This window comes from Sorex fumeus, unplaced genomic scaffold (assembly GCF_029834395.1).
Source record: "Sorex fumeus unplaced genomic scaffold, SorFum_2.1 ptg000017l, whole genome shotgun sequence".
NCBI classification, from domain to species: domain Eukaryota; kingdom Metazoa; phylum Chordata; class Mammalia; order Eulipotyphla; family Soricidae; genus Sorex; species Sorex fumeus.
The window spans coordinates 1,661,423-1,678,322 of NW_026606074.1; the positions used below are offsets into that span (position 1 = coordinate 1,661,423).

The 16,900-nt window shown below is 66.6% G+C and overlaps 1 protein-coding gene across 1 annotated transcript; it reads left to right on the top strand.

Annotated features, from left to right (window-relative positions):
- The first annotated feature begins 116 nt into the window (after window positions 1-116).
- On the top strand, window positions 117-13,586 carry G3BP1 (G3BP stress granule assembly factor 1). Its single transcript, XM_056112267.1, has 12 exons — window positions 117-254; window positions 6,960-7,072; window positions 8,493-8,574; window positions 8,657-8,830; window positions 9,837-9,927; window positions 10,390-10,483; window positions 11,125-11,326; window positions 11,642-11,743; window positions 11,822-11,933; window positions 12,054-12,182; window positions 12,272-12,381; window positions 13,353-13,586. The coding sequence occupies exons 2-12, from the start codon at window positions 6,978-6,980 to the stop codon at window positions 13,557-13,559; spliced, it is 1,398 nt and encodes a 465-aa protein (XP_055968242.1). The 5' UTR covers window positions 117-254; window positions 6,960-6,977; the 3' UTR covers window positions 13,560-13,586.
- The last annotated feature ends 3,314 nt before the right edge of the window (window positions 13,587-16,900 follow it).

A 16,900-nucleotide genomic window follows, 5' to 3' on the forward strand; every position in this document is an offset into this window, starting at 1 on the left:
GGTCCATAGGCGCGCGCCGAAGCCAATCAAGAGCCCCGCCTCCGCCCCGGCGGCGCGGCCAATGGCAGCGCGAGGAGCGCGGAGGGCGCGCGCGGATTGGCGGGCGGGGGCCCGCCCGGCCGCAGCAGGTTGGGCTGCGCGCGCATATATAGGCCGGCGCCGGAGCACGCGTGTGTGCGGACGCCGCTGCGTGAGGGCATTCCGCGTTCCCGCGCCCGGAGCCTCGCTCGTCGCTGCCCCGTTCAGCCGCGCAGGTGGGCCGCGGGCGGCGGGCGGGCGGGCGGGCGCGCGGGGCGCGGGCCGGGCGCGGGCCGGGCGCGGGGCCCAACGGCCGGGGCGCGGGCGCAGGCGCAGGCCCGCGCGTGGCCGCTTCCTCCCGCGCGCGCCCAACGGCCACGCGGGCCGGGGCCGCGCCCACGCGCCCGCCGGGGCTGGGGCGCGGGCCGGGGGCCGCGGGCGCGGGCGGGAGCGCACCCCACGCGGGGGGCTCGGCCGGGGGCGTGCGGCGCGGCCGACAGGTGCGCGGCCTTTGTGCGGGCCGGGGGCGCGCGGCAGCCCACTCGCGGCGCCGGGGCCGTTCCCGCGCGCCCACCCGTGCACGCCGGAGCTCATCCCCGTGCCCCCCCACCTGTGCGCGCCGGAGCGCCCATTCGTGCACGCTGGAGCCCCCCACCCGTGCACGCCGGAGCTCCCACCCGTGCACGCTGGAGCTCCCCGTGCCCCCCACCCGTGCACACGGGAGTCCGCGCCCCCCACTGCACGCCGGAGCCCCCGCCCCGTGTCCCGTCCCCGGCGCGCGCCGGGGCCCGCGCCCCTCGTGTCCCCAGCCGTGTCCCCTTCTCGGCGCGCGCCCCGCGCCCGCCTGCGCGCTCGCGCCCGGCCGCCGCAGCTGCCCGCACGCCCGGCCTTTATTCCCGCACTGACCGGCGCTCTCCAGGGCGGGCCGGGCCGCCGTGGGCCGAGCGGGACGCGTGACCGTCCCAGGCGAGCGGGTCCGGCCCGGCCGCCCGCGTTTCCGTCGCCCCGGGGCGCGCCCGGCCAAACAAAGTAGCGCGGCCGCCGGTGACATCCTTAGGCGCCGGGTGACCCGCGCCGGCCCCTCCGGGCTTAGCTTTCGAATTGGTCACGTGTCGGGCTCCGATCACCCTCCTCTAAACTGGCAGTCGAAGGTCCGAGTTCGGGATTTTTAGGCCGGTGAAGGGCCGTGCCCGGCACGAAATTACCTTTCGTGTTAACTGGAAGAAAACTTGGGGCCGTTTGCCCGGCCACGGTTGAGAAAAAGATCCACAGCCTGGTCTGGGCCTCCAGCACACGGCACGTGGGGGGATTGAGGGTGCGTGTAGGGGGGTGCACGTGTGCAGGTGTGCGTGCGCGCCTGTGTGCCTGCCTTCACTGAAGGAGCCTGCCATCCAGGGACGCCCCTGCTCCTTCCGGCCCCACCAAGGTTACTCTGGTCTTCAGTCCATCCAGCCTCTATCCCGCCGTGGACAGCTCACAGCGTGCAGTGCCCTGGTGCGGTCCACTCAGCCCTCTGCAGACACTGAGGAAATCCCCGCCCCGCCAGGGAGGCTGCCGCACTTCCAGTACTGGGTCTTTCTAAGCGTTTTATTGCTTTACATGGAAACCATGGGCAGAGGTCCACCGTGTGTGTGTCTCTGTGTGTGTGTGTGTGTGTGTGTGTGTGGTTGGGGGGGGTTCGTCATAGGCGTACTGGTGAGGTAGAGAACACTCCACTGTTTTCCTTAAGCATTAAGTAAAATTGCCCACTTGATTTTTCACCATTTTATTCAGGTGGTTTCAAAGTATTTGAGCGTTCTGATATGCCTTACATGTTGGTTTGATTCTGTGTTCTTGTCTTGGATGAAATCGGAGCTGATAAAGGGGGAAATTTAAGTAGGTAAAAACCAAAATGGCTGGCAGCCAGGGGGATGGTGCGGCAGTCAGGCCTTGGATGCACCCTGTAAGGTCCCCCAGGCCTGACCAGGAGTGTCCCTGCGTGCGGAACCTGGAGTCAGCCCTGACACGCCCCATACAGGCCAGTAGATGCTCGGCTCAGGGACAAGCCTCGAGGCGGTTTGGTCCCTGGCCCTGTCCTGCGAGCTCGTCTGATGACCTGTGAGGTGTTTTCTGCCTTTGGTACCTGGGCTGCTGGGCCACACCTGGAGGCGCTCAGGGCCGCTCCTGGCTCTGCCCTGCCCCGGTCCTGTGAGTGAGAAGCCCAGCTGGAGGGATGTGGGAGCCCAGACGAGCTGGCGACTAGGTTTCCTTCTGCTTCCGGAAGCCCTCCCGAGGTGACTGTCCACTGACCTCCTGCCAGCTTTCTCCCTTTTGCTCCGGGGCCTCACCTAAGGGGCTGGACAGAGCTTGCCCTGGCTGGCCTGTTGGCTAGTGGTGTGGGCAGGGGGATCGATGGGCATGCAGCAGCTGGCCCTGATCAGAAGGTGATGAAGTGATCGGCCTCTGGGTGTTCCCTTAGCTTTCCTACCGGTCAGGACTCCTGACCTTCCCCCTGGAGCCCAGCTGGGTCTGCCTGGTGTCCAGTGGGATGACTCACTGCCACCATGGCTGGACACGGTGCCCGGGCTGCTGTGGCCCTGAAACCGTGCCGCCTGGGACCTGCTCGTCCTAGGGGTGGCCCCCGCGGGTCAGCCCCTGCTTGCTCCTGGCCTGACCAGTGGTGGCTGTTGCCTGTTTCCTCATTCACGGTTTGTCAGGAAGGCTGGTCTCTTTTGGGGGTGGGGGGAACCCCGCGATGCCCAGGGTTCCTCCTGGGTCTGCACTTGGGTCGCTGGCAGCTCAGGGGGTGCCGGGGTTGAACCCGGCGGCTTTGTGCCGGGCAGGCGCCCTCCCCTCTCTGCTGCCTCTCTGGCCCCGTTTCCTTTTAAGTAAACCAGGTTGGGAAACTTGCTCGAGTCGGGCCGCTCGCTTTTTCCGCGTCCAGAGCTGGTGCACGTGCTGTCTGGCGTGAGCTGGCGCTCTGCCCGCCCGGCTGCAGGCTGGGTTGGGGCCACACCTGGCGGTGTGCGGGCAGCTCTGAGCTCTGCTCCCGAGGACAGCGGCTGGTGTCCAGCGAGGCGGCTGCCCCTACGCTGGGTTCTGTCTGCCTCCCCTCACTTGGCTCTGAGCTTATTTATCGCCCGGGCCTCTCAGCCATACCCCTGTGACGCCCCCAGACCGCCTTTCCCTGAGGCCTGCTTGTCCCTGCCCTTCCTCCCCGGAGGTGGCGGGGGTCGTCTGGTCCCTGCCGTTCCCCCGGCACCCCATCCCCCCCAGCAGAGTCTGCGCTGGCGCAGGGCTCTGCGTGCACTTCGCTGCTCGGGCCTGGTGTCGGGGCCACACCGGGGCTGGCCCCTGCTCTGCTCTGGGGAGTCACCCCTGGCAGGTCGCCGGTGCTGTCCACTGTGCCCTGCTGATGGGCTCGGAGCTGACCGCGGTTGGCGTGGCCTGTTGAGGTCTGCTTGACTCCAGCGTCTGGTCCAGCGCTCGGAGGCTGCTCTGGCTTCTGGGGATGGGTTCCTTTTTTTTCTTTTGGGTCACATCCAGCGATGCTCAGGGTCTACCTCTGGCTTTTTTTTTTTTTTTTTTTAGTTTTTGGGTCACACCCAGCGGTGTTCAGGGCTTAGTCCTGGCCCTGCACTTAGAAATCCCCCCTGGCAGTGCGTAGAGGACTCTGGGCTGCTGGGGATCAGACTCCTGCGAGGCAAGTGCCCTCCCCGCTGTGCTGTCTCCCCAGCCTCTGAGTACAGGTTTTCTCTCAGACACGCTCCAGAGCACTGTCTGGCCTTTTTTAAAAGAATGTTTGGGGAGGGGGCACACCTGCCGGTGCTCAGGGATCACTCCAGGTGGGACTCGGGGGACCCTGTGGGGTGTGGAGAACAAGCCTGGGATGGCCGCCTGCAAGGCTGTGTCTCCCCCCGTCCCGTCACTCTGGCATACTGAGTTTAAACAGTGAAAGCGAGCACTGGCCAGCCCTGAGGAGGGGGACACAGGTAGTCGGACGCTGCCCAGCGGGGCCCCAGCACCCTCTCTCGGGCGTGCCGTCTGCCTGTCCACCCCCCTTGGCCAGGGCTTCGTGTCCCTGTGTTCATCTCCCGTGTGTGTCGGGTCTCACTTGCTTGACTTGGGGCCACACGGAGCGTGTGCTTGGGCCTGTTTTTGGCACTGCCCAGGGACCCCCTGGGCCGCCTGCAGGGGGTCTCGGCCCGCTGTGCCGTCTCTGACCCTGTCGCACGTTTTTCATTTCATCATGGGGGCTCAGAGTTGTCTGATCGGTTGTTTCGGCATTTGGGGTCCCCGTGCCAACCCCCCTACCAGTGTGACCTTCCGCCACGTCCCCGTTTGCCAGCTGCCCCCGAGCCTGCCCCCTCGGCAGGCAAGAAGAAATAAGTCACTGTATCCTGCTTGTTACAACAGAATGGCAAATGGAATTATCAGGAACTAGATCCATAAGTCAGTTCGCGGAAATCCTATTTCACGGGGATGCTGCGTGCTGAGCCGCCTGGGGTCCGCCCTGGGGGTCCTGCCCGGCCCCGGGAGGTTCCTGGGATCTCTCTGGGATGGACACTCGGTGACAGTGAGGTGGCCCTCTGGCTGTCGGGGGTCCCTGCCGCTGTCCAGGGGCCGGACCAGCTCACCCTGTACTGGCACAGAACCTGGGGGCTGTGCCCGCCCAGACCCCTGCCCCTGCCCCAGGCAGTGCTCAGTCCTGGGCTCCACTTCCTCTGTGGCCTCGCCACACCTTCCGGAGTCCATGGCACTCCGGGAAGCTGACCTCTCTAAGATGGACTTGCCCCGGCCCTTTGGTGGTAGAACAGGACTGGGGGGCTCGTGACCCTGCCCAGCATCCTGACTTCGTCCTGACAGGTTGAGGGCCCGAGCTGGGGGACCCTCAGTGAGCGTCTCCCTTGCCCAGACCCACTAGCCGTCTCTGACCCATGCGTGGTGGGATAGCCCCTGCCCACACCCGCAGTCTGAGCATACCAGAGCGTACGGGCCAGCCCCCGTCCACACCCGCGGCCCGCCTGAGAGATGGTGACCCAGGCCCAGAGGTGCCTGCTGGAGTGAAAGCCCAGCTGGGACCTGCCCGGCGTGGCCAGGAGGCTGCCCTGGAGGGCTGCGAGTGGGGGGGGTGAGCGTGCAGGGAGTTTGGGAGGGACCAGCCCCCGGGGGAGTCACTGGACACAGAATCCCATCGAAAATGGACGGTGTGCTTAATAGAAATTCAAGTATTTTGGATCGATTTCGCATTTCTGCCAAGATGGCGCTGAGGTCAGGGGCCTCAGCTTCCCTCGGGGTTGAGTCTCTGCATCACTGCTGGGGGCGGGTGCCACGACACCCTCACCTCGGGCGGGAGGCGCCCGGTGACCCCTGGGGTTGGAGATGCTGTGTGGTCGCTCGGCCCTGCCCTGCGCTCGGACCGTCCAGGGTGTTGGGGATGGAGCCGCGACCCCTGGGCGGCTGCAAACTCCCTCCTGCCATGCTGTCTCTCTGGCTCGCGGCAGCGGTTTTTATTTCTGTAAAGGCCTTTTATTTTGGGCCCACTTGAGGGTGCCCAGGGGTCCCTCCTGGCGGGGCGCAGGGGATGCCCTCCCGCCCCGCGACTCCGGTCCTGATACACTTAGCATAGTTTGAGTTCTGTGCTGACACTGGGGTTGGCACTGACGCTCTTTTCGTTCGGTGGCATCTTTTTGCTTTGTTCGGGCCACACCTGGCAATGCTCGGGGCTGACTCCTGGCTCTGCCCTCGGGTGGGCTCAGGGGAGCGGGTGGACACTTGTAATTGAGCCTCGCTGCTGCTACTGTTCCGTCATGCCCCACCCCCGTATTTTATTTTATTTATTTCGCTTTTTGGGTCACACCCAGCGATGCACAGGGGTTACTCCTGGCTCTGCACTCAGGAATTACTCCTGGCGGTGCTCAGGGGACCAGATGGGATGCTGGGAATCGAACCCGGTCGGCCGCAAGGCAAACGCCCGACCCGCTGTGCTATCGCTTCAGCCCCTGTATTTTATTTTTTTCCTAATGTTTTGTCCCTAATTCCTTGACTCTGCTCTTCTGTGGGTCCCCTCTGTGAAGTGGCACTAATCTCTGTATAGTGGGGTCCCCTCCAGGCGGGCCCAGCTTTCTGCCCAGGGGTGCCCGTGGGCGGGTCCTAGCCTTCTGGAGGGCAGATACCCTCTGGGCGCGTCTGAGCAGCCCAACCACCAGCCGCAGGGCCCGGGCGTTGGGCCGAGGCAAGGTGCTTCCCTGCGGTGTCCGTGCTGGTTCCCAAGTGTCAGGAACGTTGTTCTTATTGTCCTTCCTGTCTGCTGGCTCGGGTCACTCAGGGATTTGACGGGCGCCCTCCCGGAGGACTGTCCGGACCCCGACCTGATGGCCCTCCTGGGAAGCCGCTTCCTCCTGGCGCTCTTTGGGCTGGCCTCACCACCCGGCCTGCCGCTCTGCTCACCACCCGCCCCTCTTCCCCACGCACCACCCTCCTCCGCCTGGGCCGTGTGTTCCGTGGTCAGATTTTGGGCCTCACACTGGCTTTTCTGGCAATGCTCTCCCAGGGTCTGGCGACTCTGGGTGGGACGCGCAGGGTTATCTCGAGGCCCTCCCAAGGCTGGACCTGGTGTCAGCATGTGCAGACACGCCCTCTCCCGGGCCCTGGGCAGTCCCGGTCACCCTGACTCGGTCTGCACTGCCTGAGGTGTGCCTGTGCAGGCCAGGTGGAGTCAGGCTGCCCCGCCCTGAGCAGCGGGTCATCCCCGCATCTCAGGCGGGAGAGGCAGAGGGTCCGATACCACCTGGTCTCGGTCCTTGAGTTTGCTTCCCAGCTTTGGGCCACGTCTGTGCCTGCCTGGCTGCTCCTGGCGCAGTGCTCGTGGGGGGGGTGGCAGGCGGTGGGCTCGCGCCCTGCCTGTGCCCACCCTGGGCCAGCGCCCAGACGCCTGAGGCTGACCTGTGACCTCTCCCCAGGTCGACTTCGTCAAAGCGATGGTGATGGAGAAGCCGAGCCCCCTGCTGGTCGGGCGGGAGTTCGTGCGGCAGTACTACACGCTGCTCAACCAGGCCCCCGACATGCTGCACCGGTAAGTGCCCATGCCTGGGATGGACGGATGGACGGACGGACGGACGGCCAGTTCCCCGCAGGCCCTGCCCCGACCACTCAGGCCACACCTGGCTCTGCCCACCGGTCCAGTGACCTTTGCTGGGGGTCTGCGGGGCTGTGGCAGCGCCGTGGGGGTTGGGCGCCTGTGCTGAGACCCTCCCGCCACACAAGGCAGAGCGGCTGGCGGTGGCCCCTGGGTGGGCTCGGTGCGCCCGCTCTGGCCGCTGCTCTTGGCTTGGTGTGGGCCCTGGCTCCAGGTTCAGGGGTCACTCGGAGGGACTCAGGACTGTGGGGTGCCGGGGATGGTCTCTGCCCGCCCTGCCGGCCAGTCACTCCAGCCGTCCACCTCACTGTCTGAGAACACACAGGACTGTGGCTTGCGGGACACTCGGGTGTGACGCGTCGGCATTAACTCAGTTTGCCCTAGGGTTGGGCCACACCCTCTAGTGCTGGGCGCCCTTCCCACTAGACTGCCATGCTGACCCGGGGCGAGGGCACTGCTGGCGATGCCCAGGACTTCCAGCGGTGGCCCTCGTACCCTCCTGGCAGTGCTCTGGGGACCACAGGGGAATGAGCCCGTGTTGACCACACGCAGGGCAAGTGCCCCTTGCACTGTCTCTTGGGCCTCTAGAATCATTATTTGTTTTGGGTCACACCCAGCGATGCCTGGGGGCTACTCCTGGCTCTGCACTCAGAAATGACTCCTGGTGGTACTCGGGGGACCCTGTGGGATGCCGGGGATCGAACCCAGGTTCGTCCAGGAGGCAAACACCCTCCCCGCTGTGCTATTGCTCTGGACCAAGTCACGTCATTTGGAAGTAGGGATGCTCAGGATTAAAATTTTGCTTGTTGTTGTCACGTGATTATTTAGAGTCAAGCAAGGTTTGGCTTCTTTGAAGGTTCCTTGTGTTTTAAGGTTTGGTTCTCCGGCCTGTGGAGCTGTGAGCTTAGAGCAGTGCAGAGGCTGCCCAGTGCACGCGTGTCTGCTGTTCTGGTCGCTTCGTCCCAGGGGTCTGGGGCAGTCGGTGATGGCTGCTTCTGCTGTCTGGCAACCTGGGCGACTGGCCCCCATTCTGGAGAGGAGGGTCAGGCCGTGGAGAGTCTTGCCAGGGGCCTCAGGGGCTTATGTGCTAGGCGGAACAGGGGGACCCTCGTGGCCGACACGCACCTCAGGGTCCTGGAATGGTGTAGTTGAGGCAGTTGACGAATGAAGGCCACGGGAAGTTCAGCCCTGGGACTGCTGACTGCTGACTGTGTGGGCCGGTCCTGGGGGCCGGCTGCTGTGGGCGCTGCCCAGGAGGCTCTTGGCGGTGCCCAACGCCTCCTTCCTGCCTGGGCGCATCTGTGCACCCAGGGAGCGAGGGGAGGGCAGGGGCCGTGACACCGACCGTGCCCGGCAGGTTCTACGGGAAGAACTCCTCCTACGTCCACGGGGGCCTGGACTCCAACGGGAAGCCCGCGGACGCCGTCTACGGCCAGAAGGTGAGCTCGAGTGGGCGCGGACGGGGGCTCCGAGGGCCGGGTCGCCGCGCGGTGGCGTCACCCTGGGCTGGGCTGTCCCCAGGAGATCCACAGGAAGGTGATGGCTCAGAACTTCACCAACTGCCACACGAAGATCCGCCACGTGGACGCGCACGCCACCCTCAACGACGGCGTGGTGGTGCAGGTGATGGGGCTGCTGTCCAACAACAACCAGGCGCTGCGGCGCTTCATGCAGACCTTCGTGCTGGCGCCTGAGGTAGGCACGGCGGGCCCGGGTCCCAGGAGCGGCGGGCGGGGGCGGGGGATGCCCCGGCGCCCGAGCGCAGGACTGTCTCACCACACACCAGCAGCAGAAAATGGACCTTCCCGTTTCCCTTTTTGACCTCGGCTCTGGCTGGTGCTCAGGGTTCCCCGCGGCCGGCTCGGGACCTCTCCGGGCCCTTGTGGGCTGTGCGGGCACCTCCCCGCTTTCCTGACCCTCGGCGGCTGTTGGTGGTGTCCCCCGTGGTCCAGCTATTCCTGCCTCCTTCCTCGGCCCTGGCACGGCGGGCTCCTGGGCAGATGCGTGTGGTCGCTCGGGCACCAGCTGGGGTGTGAGTGGACGTTGCATGGGCTGGCGTGGTCAGGCCTGGCCCCATCGAGGTGCCCGGTCCCTCTGAAGGGCCTGTTCGCTGTCCGCAGGGCTGGCTGACTCCTGGCAGTGTCCGGGTGCCTGGGTGGGGAGCCGGGATTTGCCAGGGTTGGCCTTACGGTCCCTAGCTCCCTGTTCTTGGGGGGGGGGGGGGCGCGGTAATGCCACCATGCGTGCTGTGTCCTGGTGGGCAAGTCTGTGGGTCCCTGTGGCTCCCGTGGCCTCTCACGTGGCACCTGTTGCCTCCCAGGGCCGGGCGTGGGGAGGGGTCGTGGGCTCCAGGTCGCCCTGTGCCCGGGTCTGCCATGACATCTGGCCACACTGTGCCTGGGACCTCGTGCCGCCGCGTGGAGCGTGCTGAGGCCACGCCGCCAGCAGGGGGCTCAGGCTGAGGGGCAGCGGCCGTGGACAGGCCTGAGGTTGCCCAGCAAGAGGTTAGCCCCACCCCTCACTGTCCCAGGAGTGGGGACAGTGGCCGTGGGTCCCTCGCCGGGGCCCTGGGTGCTGGCCCTCACCCCCACCCGGGTGCCCGAGTGTCCTGTGCGGAGCTGGGAGGAGACGGTGTCCATTGCGTGGCCGGTGGTGATGTTCCCGTGGTGCGTCCCCACACCAGGCGTCTGTTGCATTGCAGGGCTCCGTGGCCAACAAGTTCTACGTCCACAACGACATCTTCAGGTACCAGGACGAGGTCTTCGGGGGCTTCGTCACGGAGCCGCAGGAGGGTGAGTCTGGGTATCGGTGGTGGGGCCGGGCTCTCCCTGACGGGTGAGCGACTCGGACCGGCGGGTTTTGTCTGGAGCATGTGGAGGGCAGCACTGGGTGAGGAGATGCCCTGCCTGACCAGCCCCGGGGGTGCCGCTTCCACGGCCGTCTGGGAGGGGGTGCTCAGGGCTTGTGCCTGGCTCTGCTCAGGGATCCCAGGGGACGTGGGGGCCGAACCTGCCTCGGGTGTGCAAGGTGAGGTCCAGGCACGACCGGGTGTGGCACAGGAACAGACTGACTTGGGGTGTGAGGAAGCACATGCGCTTCCCGGCGGGGCTCAGGGCAGGTCGGGGTGGGGGTGGGGGCGGCCCAGCCGTGTCCGGCTCCCACTGGCTGCGTCCTGCCGGCTGCGGTCCTCGCGTGCAGATAGGGCGCATCCGGCTGGGTGGGTTTCAAGCTCGGTTGGGTTTCTTCTCGAGCAGAATCCGAGGAGGAGGTGGAGGAGCCTGAGGAGAGACAGCAGACACCTGAAGCCGTCCCCGATGATGCTGGAACGTTCTACGACCAGGCCGTCGGGTAGAGACCTTGTCCTTCCCGTCCTTTCTGCGGAGGCCGGGTTGGGTTATCATCACTGGAGCTGACAGTGGCGTCGTCTGAGTTTTTCAGAGATGGACCCTGGGGAAGGACTGGCCCGTGCCCAGGCCTCGGTGCACCTGCACGCCCTCCCCGTCCGGAGTGAGACCCCGCCCCTCGGCTCTGGGCCTGCCTGGGGACCGTGGGGGCAGAGTCTGTCCTGACCTTTGTCCTGGCAGTTGGTGTCTGACAGTCCACCACTGCCGCCTCCCCTCCTCCTCCGTGTGGGGCTCACAGTGCTCAGGCACGGGGCTCCCTGGCAGTGCTCGGGGCTCCCCTGCGGTGGTGGGAAGTCTCTGGACCCTAAATGAGCCCTGCAGTGCCCTGTCCTGCTGGTGGCCAGGCCCCATGTACTCCGGGAGCTGGCCTGGTCTTGCCTGCCCCTGTGCGTGGTCAGGAGAGGCACCGTGTGACCCGACAGCCAGGTCCCCTCTGTCCCGCGCCGAGTGCCCCTGTGCCCCTGTGCCCGTGTTGGTCTGTCCTCGGGGCTCCAGCCGCATGCTCGGCTGAGCGGAGCAGTGAGAGCTAGCGTGGGCCTTGCGGTCACGGGGCAGAGCGAGACACTGGGGCTTTTCCTTTGAAAGCAACGACTTGGAGGAGCACTTAGAGGGGCCCGGAGCCGAGCCGGAGCCGGACCCTGAGCCCGAGGGGGAGCCAGAGCCCGTGCCAGAGCCCCACGAGGAGAAGCCGGAGGCCGCCCTGGAGGAGGCCGCCCCCGAGGATGCCCAGAAGAGCCCCTCGCCGGCCCCCGCGGATCTGGGCCCTGCCGCCCAGGAGGACCTGCGGGTGGGTGGGCATGTCTGGCCCTGCTGGGGCGGGGAGGGGCTGTCCCTCCGCTGGTCAGCTGGTCAGCCGGAAGAGACGCCGCTGCTCTGAGGGGGGGGGTGGCTGGGACCTGGTGACCCCTCCTTCAGCTAGGGACAGTGCTCGTCCACCCGGGCAAGCAGCAGCATGTCCCAGGAGGGTCTGTCCTCCCCGCTGCCTGGCGAATGCCTGAGCGCGGGGGCCCAGGGGCGGGGCGGGAAGGTCTGGGAGGTCCCAGCAGGCTCGAGGGGGCTGGGCGTCCCGTGGCATCGCGGCTCAGGCGGCCTCTGTTTGCAGACCTTCTCGTGGGCCTCGGTGACCAGCAAGAACCTGCGTCCCAGCGGCGCCGTGCCGGTGACGGGCATCCCGCCGCACGTGGTGCGGGTGCCGGCGCCCCAGGTGCGCGGGGTCTGGGTCGGGGTGGGCCGGGGGTCCCGCCCGCGCCCGCTCGGGCTCACTCCTCTCTCCGTCCCGCAGCCGCGCCCCGAGTCCAAGGCCGAGCCGCAGGCGCCTGCGCAGAGGCCGCAGCGGGACCAGCGGGCGCGCGAGCCGCGGCTCAACCCGCCCCCGCAGCGGGGACCCCGGCCCGGTGAGTCCGGGGGTGAGTGCGGGGCGGGGTGCGGGCGGGTGGGAGGGTCTCAGCCCCGCCTGTGCCGCAGCGGGGGCTGGGGCGCGGGGCGCGAGGGTCTCAGCCCCGCCTGTGCCGCAGTGCGCGAGCCCACGGAGCCGGGGGACGTGGAGCCCCGGCGGATGGTGCGGCACCCGGACAGCCACCAGCTCTTCATCGGGAACCTGCCCCACGAGGTGGACAAGTCGGAGCTCAAGGACTTCTTCCAGAGTAGGTGGCCCCGCCCGCCTCCTCCCCGCCCCGCGCCCCCCTGCGCCCCCGCGCGCGCTCACGGCGCCTCCCCGCCCGCCCGCCCGCAGCCTACGGCACCGTCCTGGAGCTGCGCATCAACAGCGGCGGGAAGCTGCCCAACTTCGGCTTCGTGGTGTTCGACGACGCCGAGCCCGTCCAGAAGGTCCTTAGCAACCGGGTGAGTCCCTGGCCCCGCGCCGGTGGTCGGCCGGTGTGCCCGCTGCCCTCCCTGGCTTCTGCCTCCGTCCATCCATCCGTCCGTCCAAGTCTGTCCTCTGCAGCCCTGCTGTGGCCACACCCAGGCAGAGCTGTCCTCAGGCCTGGGCAGAGCAGTGGCCGTCTCCGGACCACTGTGGACTCGCCTGAGTCACTGGTCAGCAGGCGAAGGCCCAGTGGCCAGTCCCTTTCCTGCGTGAAAGGAAGCGGCCCTCACGGTGCCAGAGAAGGGCAGGGCTAGCCCGGGGCACACGCCTGCACTGAGCACTCTGGCCCGAGCCCCTCCCCGGGCTCCCCACTCGTCCCCACGCTGGGCCTTGGCTCTTGGTTCTTCCCTGCTGCTGGGGGCTGGCGCCTAGGAGACGGGGGGCCCAGATGCGTGTGCACGCATGTGCGTGTGCACGAGTGTGTGTGCGAGATGTTTGCCATTTCGGGGAAAGGAGCACTCGGGCCCGAGTCTGGGGATGTCTGAGCCCTCCTGGCGATGCACTGTGGGACCAGCTTACGGTGCTTAGGGGCTGTCATGATTCCCTGTGGGGTCGCTCCCGGCAGTGCCCAGCTTCCTCTTGCCTCTGCCCAGGTTCCTGTGTCTGCAGCCCCGAGCACATGTGGGGTCAGGAGCAGCAGCCGGGGGTGTCCGCCTGCACCCAGCGCTGCTGTCAGGCAGGGTCGCGCCCGGCTGCTCCCCACCCCACCCCTGCTGCCGGGGTGCCTGCGCCCAGTCTCACCTGCCTCCCCCCCCCCCCCCCCCCCCCCCCCGACCTGCGGGCGGCCTCCTGGGCCCGGCTCCCCTGGACCTGCTGTGTGCGGGCAGACCTGTGCGGTGGGCACTGCCCAAGCCTGGCTCGTGTCCCTGGGCCCAGGCCTGTTTGCTGTCCCCACGGAGGCAGGCCGCCTGCCCCGGTGACGCCCCTCCCCTCTTCCCTCTCGCAGCCCATCATGTTCCGCGGGGAGGTGCGCCTGAACGTGGAGGAGAAGAAGACGCGGGCGGCCCGCGAGGGCGACCGGCGCGACAACCGCCTGCGCGGCCCCGGGGGCCCCCGTGGGGGGCTGGGCGCCGGCCTGCGCGGGCCGCCGCGGGGGGGCCTGGTGCCCAAGCCCGGCTTCGGGGTGGGCCGGGGCCTGGCCCCCCGGCAGTGAGTGGCATGCCGCTAGCCGGCTGGCCGCTGGCCCGTGGCCCCCCCGCGCTGCCGGCCCACCGCCCCGAGTCCTCACTTCGATCTCATGGAACGTGTTTTAGGGAAAACGGACTTTTCGGAAGAGAACGAGAGCGAGTCTCCGCTTCGTGCTGCGCGCGTCCCCACGACTCCGGGCGCCTCATCGTCATGCGTTGGAATATTTCTTCTCATTTTCTGCATTTTAAGAGCCTGTGAGGAAGGCAGGATTGGGTCAGCGTTTTTGAAGGCAGGAATAACCCGATTTGTTTCTTCTTTGCAAGCTGTGGCCGTCTGCGGGGGTGGAGACGCCACCCGGGCCAGCGTCCGGTGCTTTCTGCGGGTGGCGGAGCGCTGGACGGGGCGTCCCGCCTCTCTGCTCCTGACCACAGGACACTGGACCCGTTCGCCACGGAGGGAGGGCCCAGCCGTTGGACTGCCCGCGTGTGTGGAGAGCGAGGGACGTGCTTTCTCTGAACGCTTAGGGTCCTGTTGGTAGTTTTTCCATGTTTAGTTTGTATTTGTAAAAAAACAAGAACAAAACGAAAAAAAAAGACAACCCTGATCCAAATAACACAAACCCAGAGCAAAACTGTTGTGCCTTCTATTTATCTGGTTCCAGCCCTGGCAGTCGTTGGAAGGAAAATAAAAAGTACCTAGATTTGTTGGCGGTTCAGTGTGTGTTGGGGGTGCCCCCGGCTCCTCCTGCCCGTTGGCCTCTGGGGGCGGCCGTGCCGTGCCGAGTGACACCCGCGTCCGCCCAGCAGGGCTGCGTGCGTGAGTCTGCTAGATTTTTGCCCCTGAATCATCACCGTGTGGTGGATGTTCTATTTTGTTACAGTTCCCTCGGATCGGTGGCCCTGCCGTGGGTATTTCTTGCAAATGGCCGATTTTCATTAAACTGTTTCTGGACGAACGTTTGATCTGCCGGTGTAGACTGACCCTGCTGTGGCCCCAGGCGTGCGGTTGTGTTCCGGGGCCAGATGGGGCTCGGCTGGGCCGGTGTGAGGGGGCAGGGCGTGAGGGCCTCCTGCGTGGGGCATCTCGGGAAGTCGGTTTCAGAGCTTGGCTCTGCGCGACGTTCAGTCTGAGCCCGGGGCGGCCACGTGGCCTCTGCCCAGCTCGGATGAGGCCTGCTCGTGTGCGGCTTGGGCGCTGGCTACAGAGCTGTGGCCCTCCTTCCCCGAGGCTGGGTCTGTCATTGGCCCTGGGGACGGTCCCTGTGCCGGAGATGGGCTGAGAGCCGGTGGCAGGGGCAGGAACAGCCCCGGCCTCCGAGCTCAGACCTGAGTCCGGCTGGACGCTTGGGCCATGCTAAGGAGCAGGGGTCAGTCTGGGCACTGACTGGCTCCTGGGCAGCCTGGGCTGTATGTAGGACCCTTCCCGCAGCCCTGGCCCCCGGAAGGCCATGCCTGGGGCCTTGGTGCCTCTAGCTGCGTGTTGGCTGGCGGCAGTGGGGATGGGACCCTGCAGGGACAAGCCGGTCACTGCGTGTCGGGACACAGGTGGTCAGTGTCATTCTCACTGGTCACGTGCATGTTTCTCAGCCCAGCAGCTTGGTGCCTTCCCTTGGGGCCCCGGCAGGGTGCGGCCACCCTGGGAGCAGGCCCGTGCTGCCCACGGCCCCTCCTGGCCATCTCCTTGTCTGCGGGGCGCGAGGGCTGTTCCCCAGCGATGGACGCGGTCACGGCTCTTTCCGTTTATTCAGAGCTGTTGCCAGGAAGTGGCCTGGAGGTCGGCTGCCGGTCAGGGAAGGGCCCTGCCTGGCGTGGGGCCTGAGGGTCTGCGCGGGGCTCTGCAGAGACGTGTCTGTGCCCACCCGCCTTCCCTTCGCCCACCTAATGGGGGGGCCCAGAGTGTGTTTTTGTGCTGAGCTGTGCAGGGCCGGGGAGCCCTCGGGGACAATGTGGCCGGAGCTCCCATCGCCCCTGTGGCTCCCGGACGCCCTCGTTTCACCAGCCGGGCACGTGGCAGACGTGTCCACGGAGCTGCCGGGACCCTGGACAGCTGCAGAGGCACTGGGGGTCGGGGTCAGGCTCCAGCCTCTGTCCTGCAGGGACGTGCCAGGCCCTCGCTTCTCTGTAGGTTCCAGCTTGGGCTTTCCTCCCGCCCCTCCACCTCTCCCCTGGCCCTGGGGTCCCCTGCAGCTCAGCCTGCGGGCGCCCGGCTGCGCCCAGGGCTCTGTTTGGTCATTATTGGGGGCACTTACGGGCTCAGCGGAACCAGGGTCGGCCCCGCCTTGGTCCTGGCCTTTCCTTGTCTTTGTTTGGGCCACACCTGGGATCTGGCCGCACTGTGCAGCCCACTCGCCCGGGTTGTGGGGGTCTCCCCTAACGGGCGGCAGCTCACAGTGCGCTCGCTTGGGCCTTGCCCCGGCTGGGGTGCAGATCTTTGGCAGATTTCTCTGTCTTGGGAAGACTTCTAGGAGTGACGGCAACCCTTCAGGAATTCCCTCAGCCGGGGTCAGGGAACCGCAGGAAGGGCCCGCAAGCCACCCACCCGGCCCTTGGAATCAGCACGGAATCAGCACGTCTATGGGTGGTTCGATAAATATATCTTTATACACATGTGTCACAGAAATTTTACATTCCGTCTTCAAACTGCAGAAATAGATTTTTTTTTTACAAGCCAAAAATAACTGCCATAACTTTGGCTCCATGCAAAGAGGACGAGGGCGGCCCAGGGCGATGGTTGACAGCCAAGAGACCCATGAGACGTGGGGACCCCGTGAGGGCACAGCACCCCTGCAGTCAGCGTGAGTGTTGTGTGGACGTTCCTGGGAGGACAGGGCTGGCTCCAGGCTCCCTCGCCCAGGACACGCTGCCTTCCCGAAGTCCACAGTGTTGCGGGCAGGCTCTCGAGGGCCGGTGACTGGGGTTGGACGCGGGTGATGGCTGTGGTGGCCACGTCTGTGAAGGTCCCCAGAGCCTCCCGCCGCGCATGAGTCGGCACACGTGTCCTGGAAGGAAGGGGAGGTGGGGGTGGCGTGGAGCTTGCCTTCCTGCCTCGACCTCCCCTCCGCACCCCCCCGGTGGGCAGCCTGTCAGTGATGGGGGCTGACCCCCTGCTGACCTTGGCTCTGCTCCCAAGAGGGGCACGTTGGCATGGCGCACACCATGGCTGGCTGGCACTGCAGTTGGCGCATACCATAGTAGGTGCGTACCACGGTTGGCGTGTACCACGGTGTGCGCCACGGCTGGTGTGTACTCAGATGTGGCTTCCCAGACCTCAGTGGGCACATCAGCATGTTTCTAACATGATGTGTTTCAACTTTGGCATCAACATAGGGGGGGCGTCCCTGGGGCCTGTGGCGACAGTGGGTCTGGG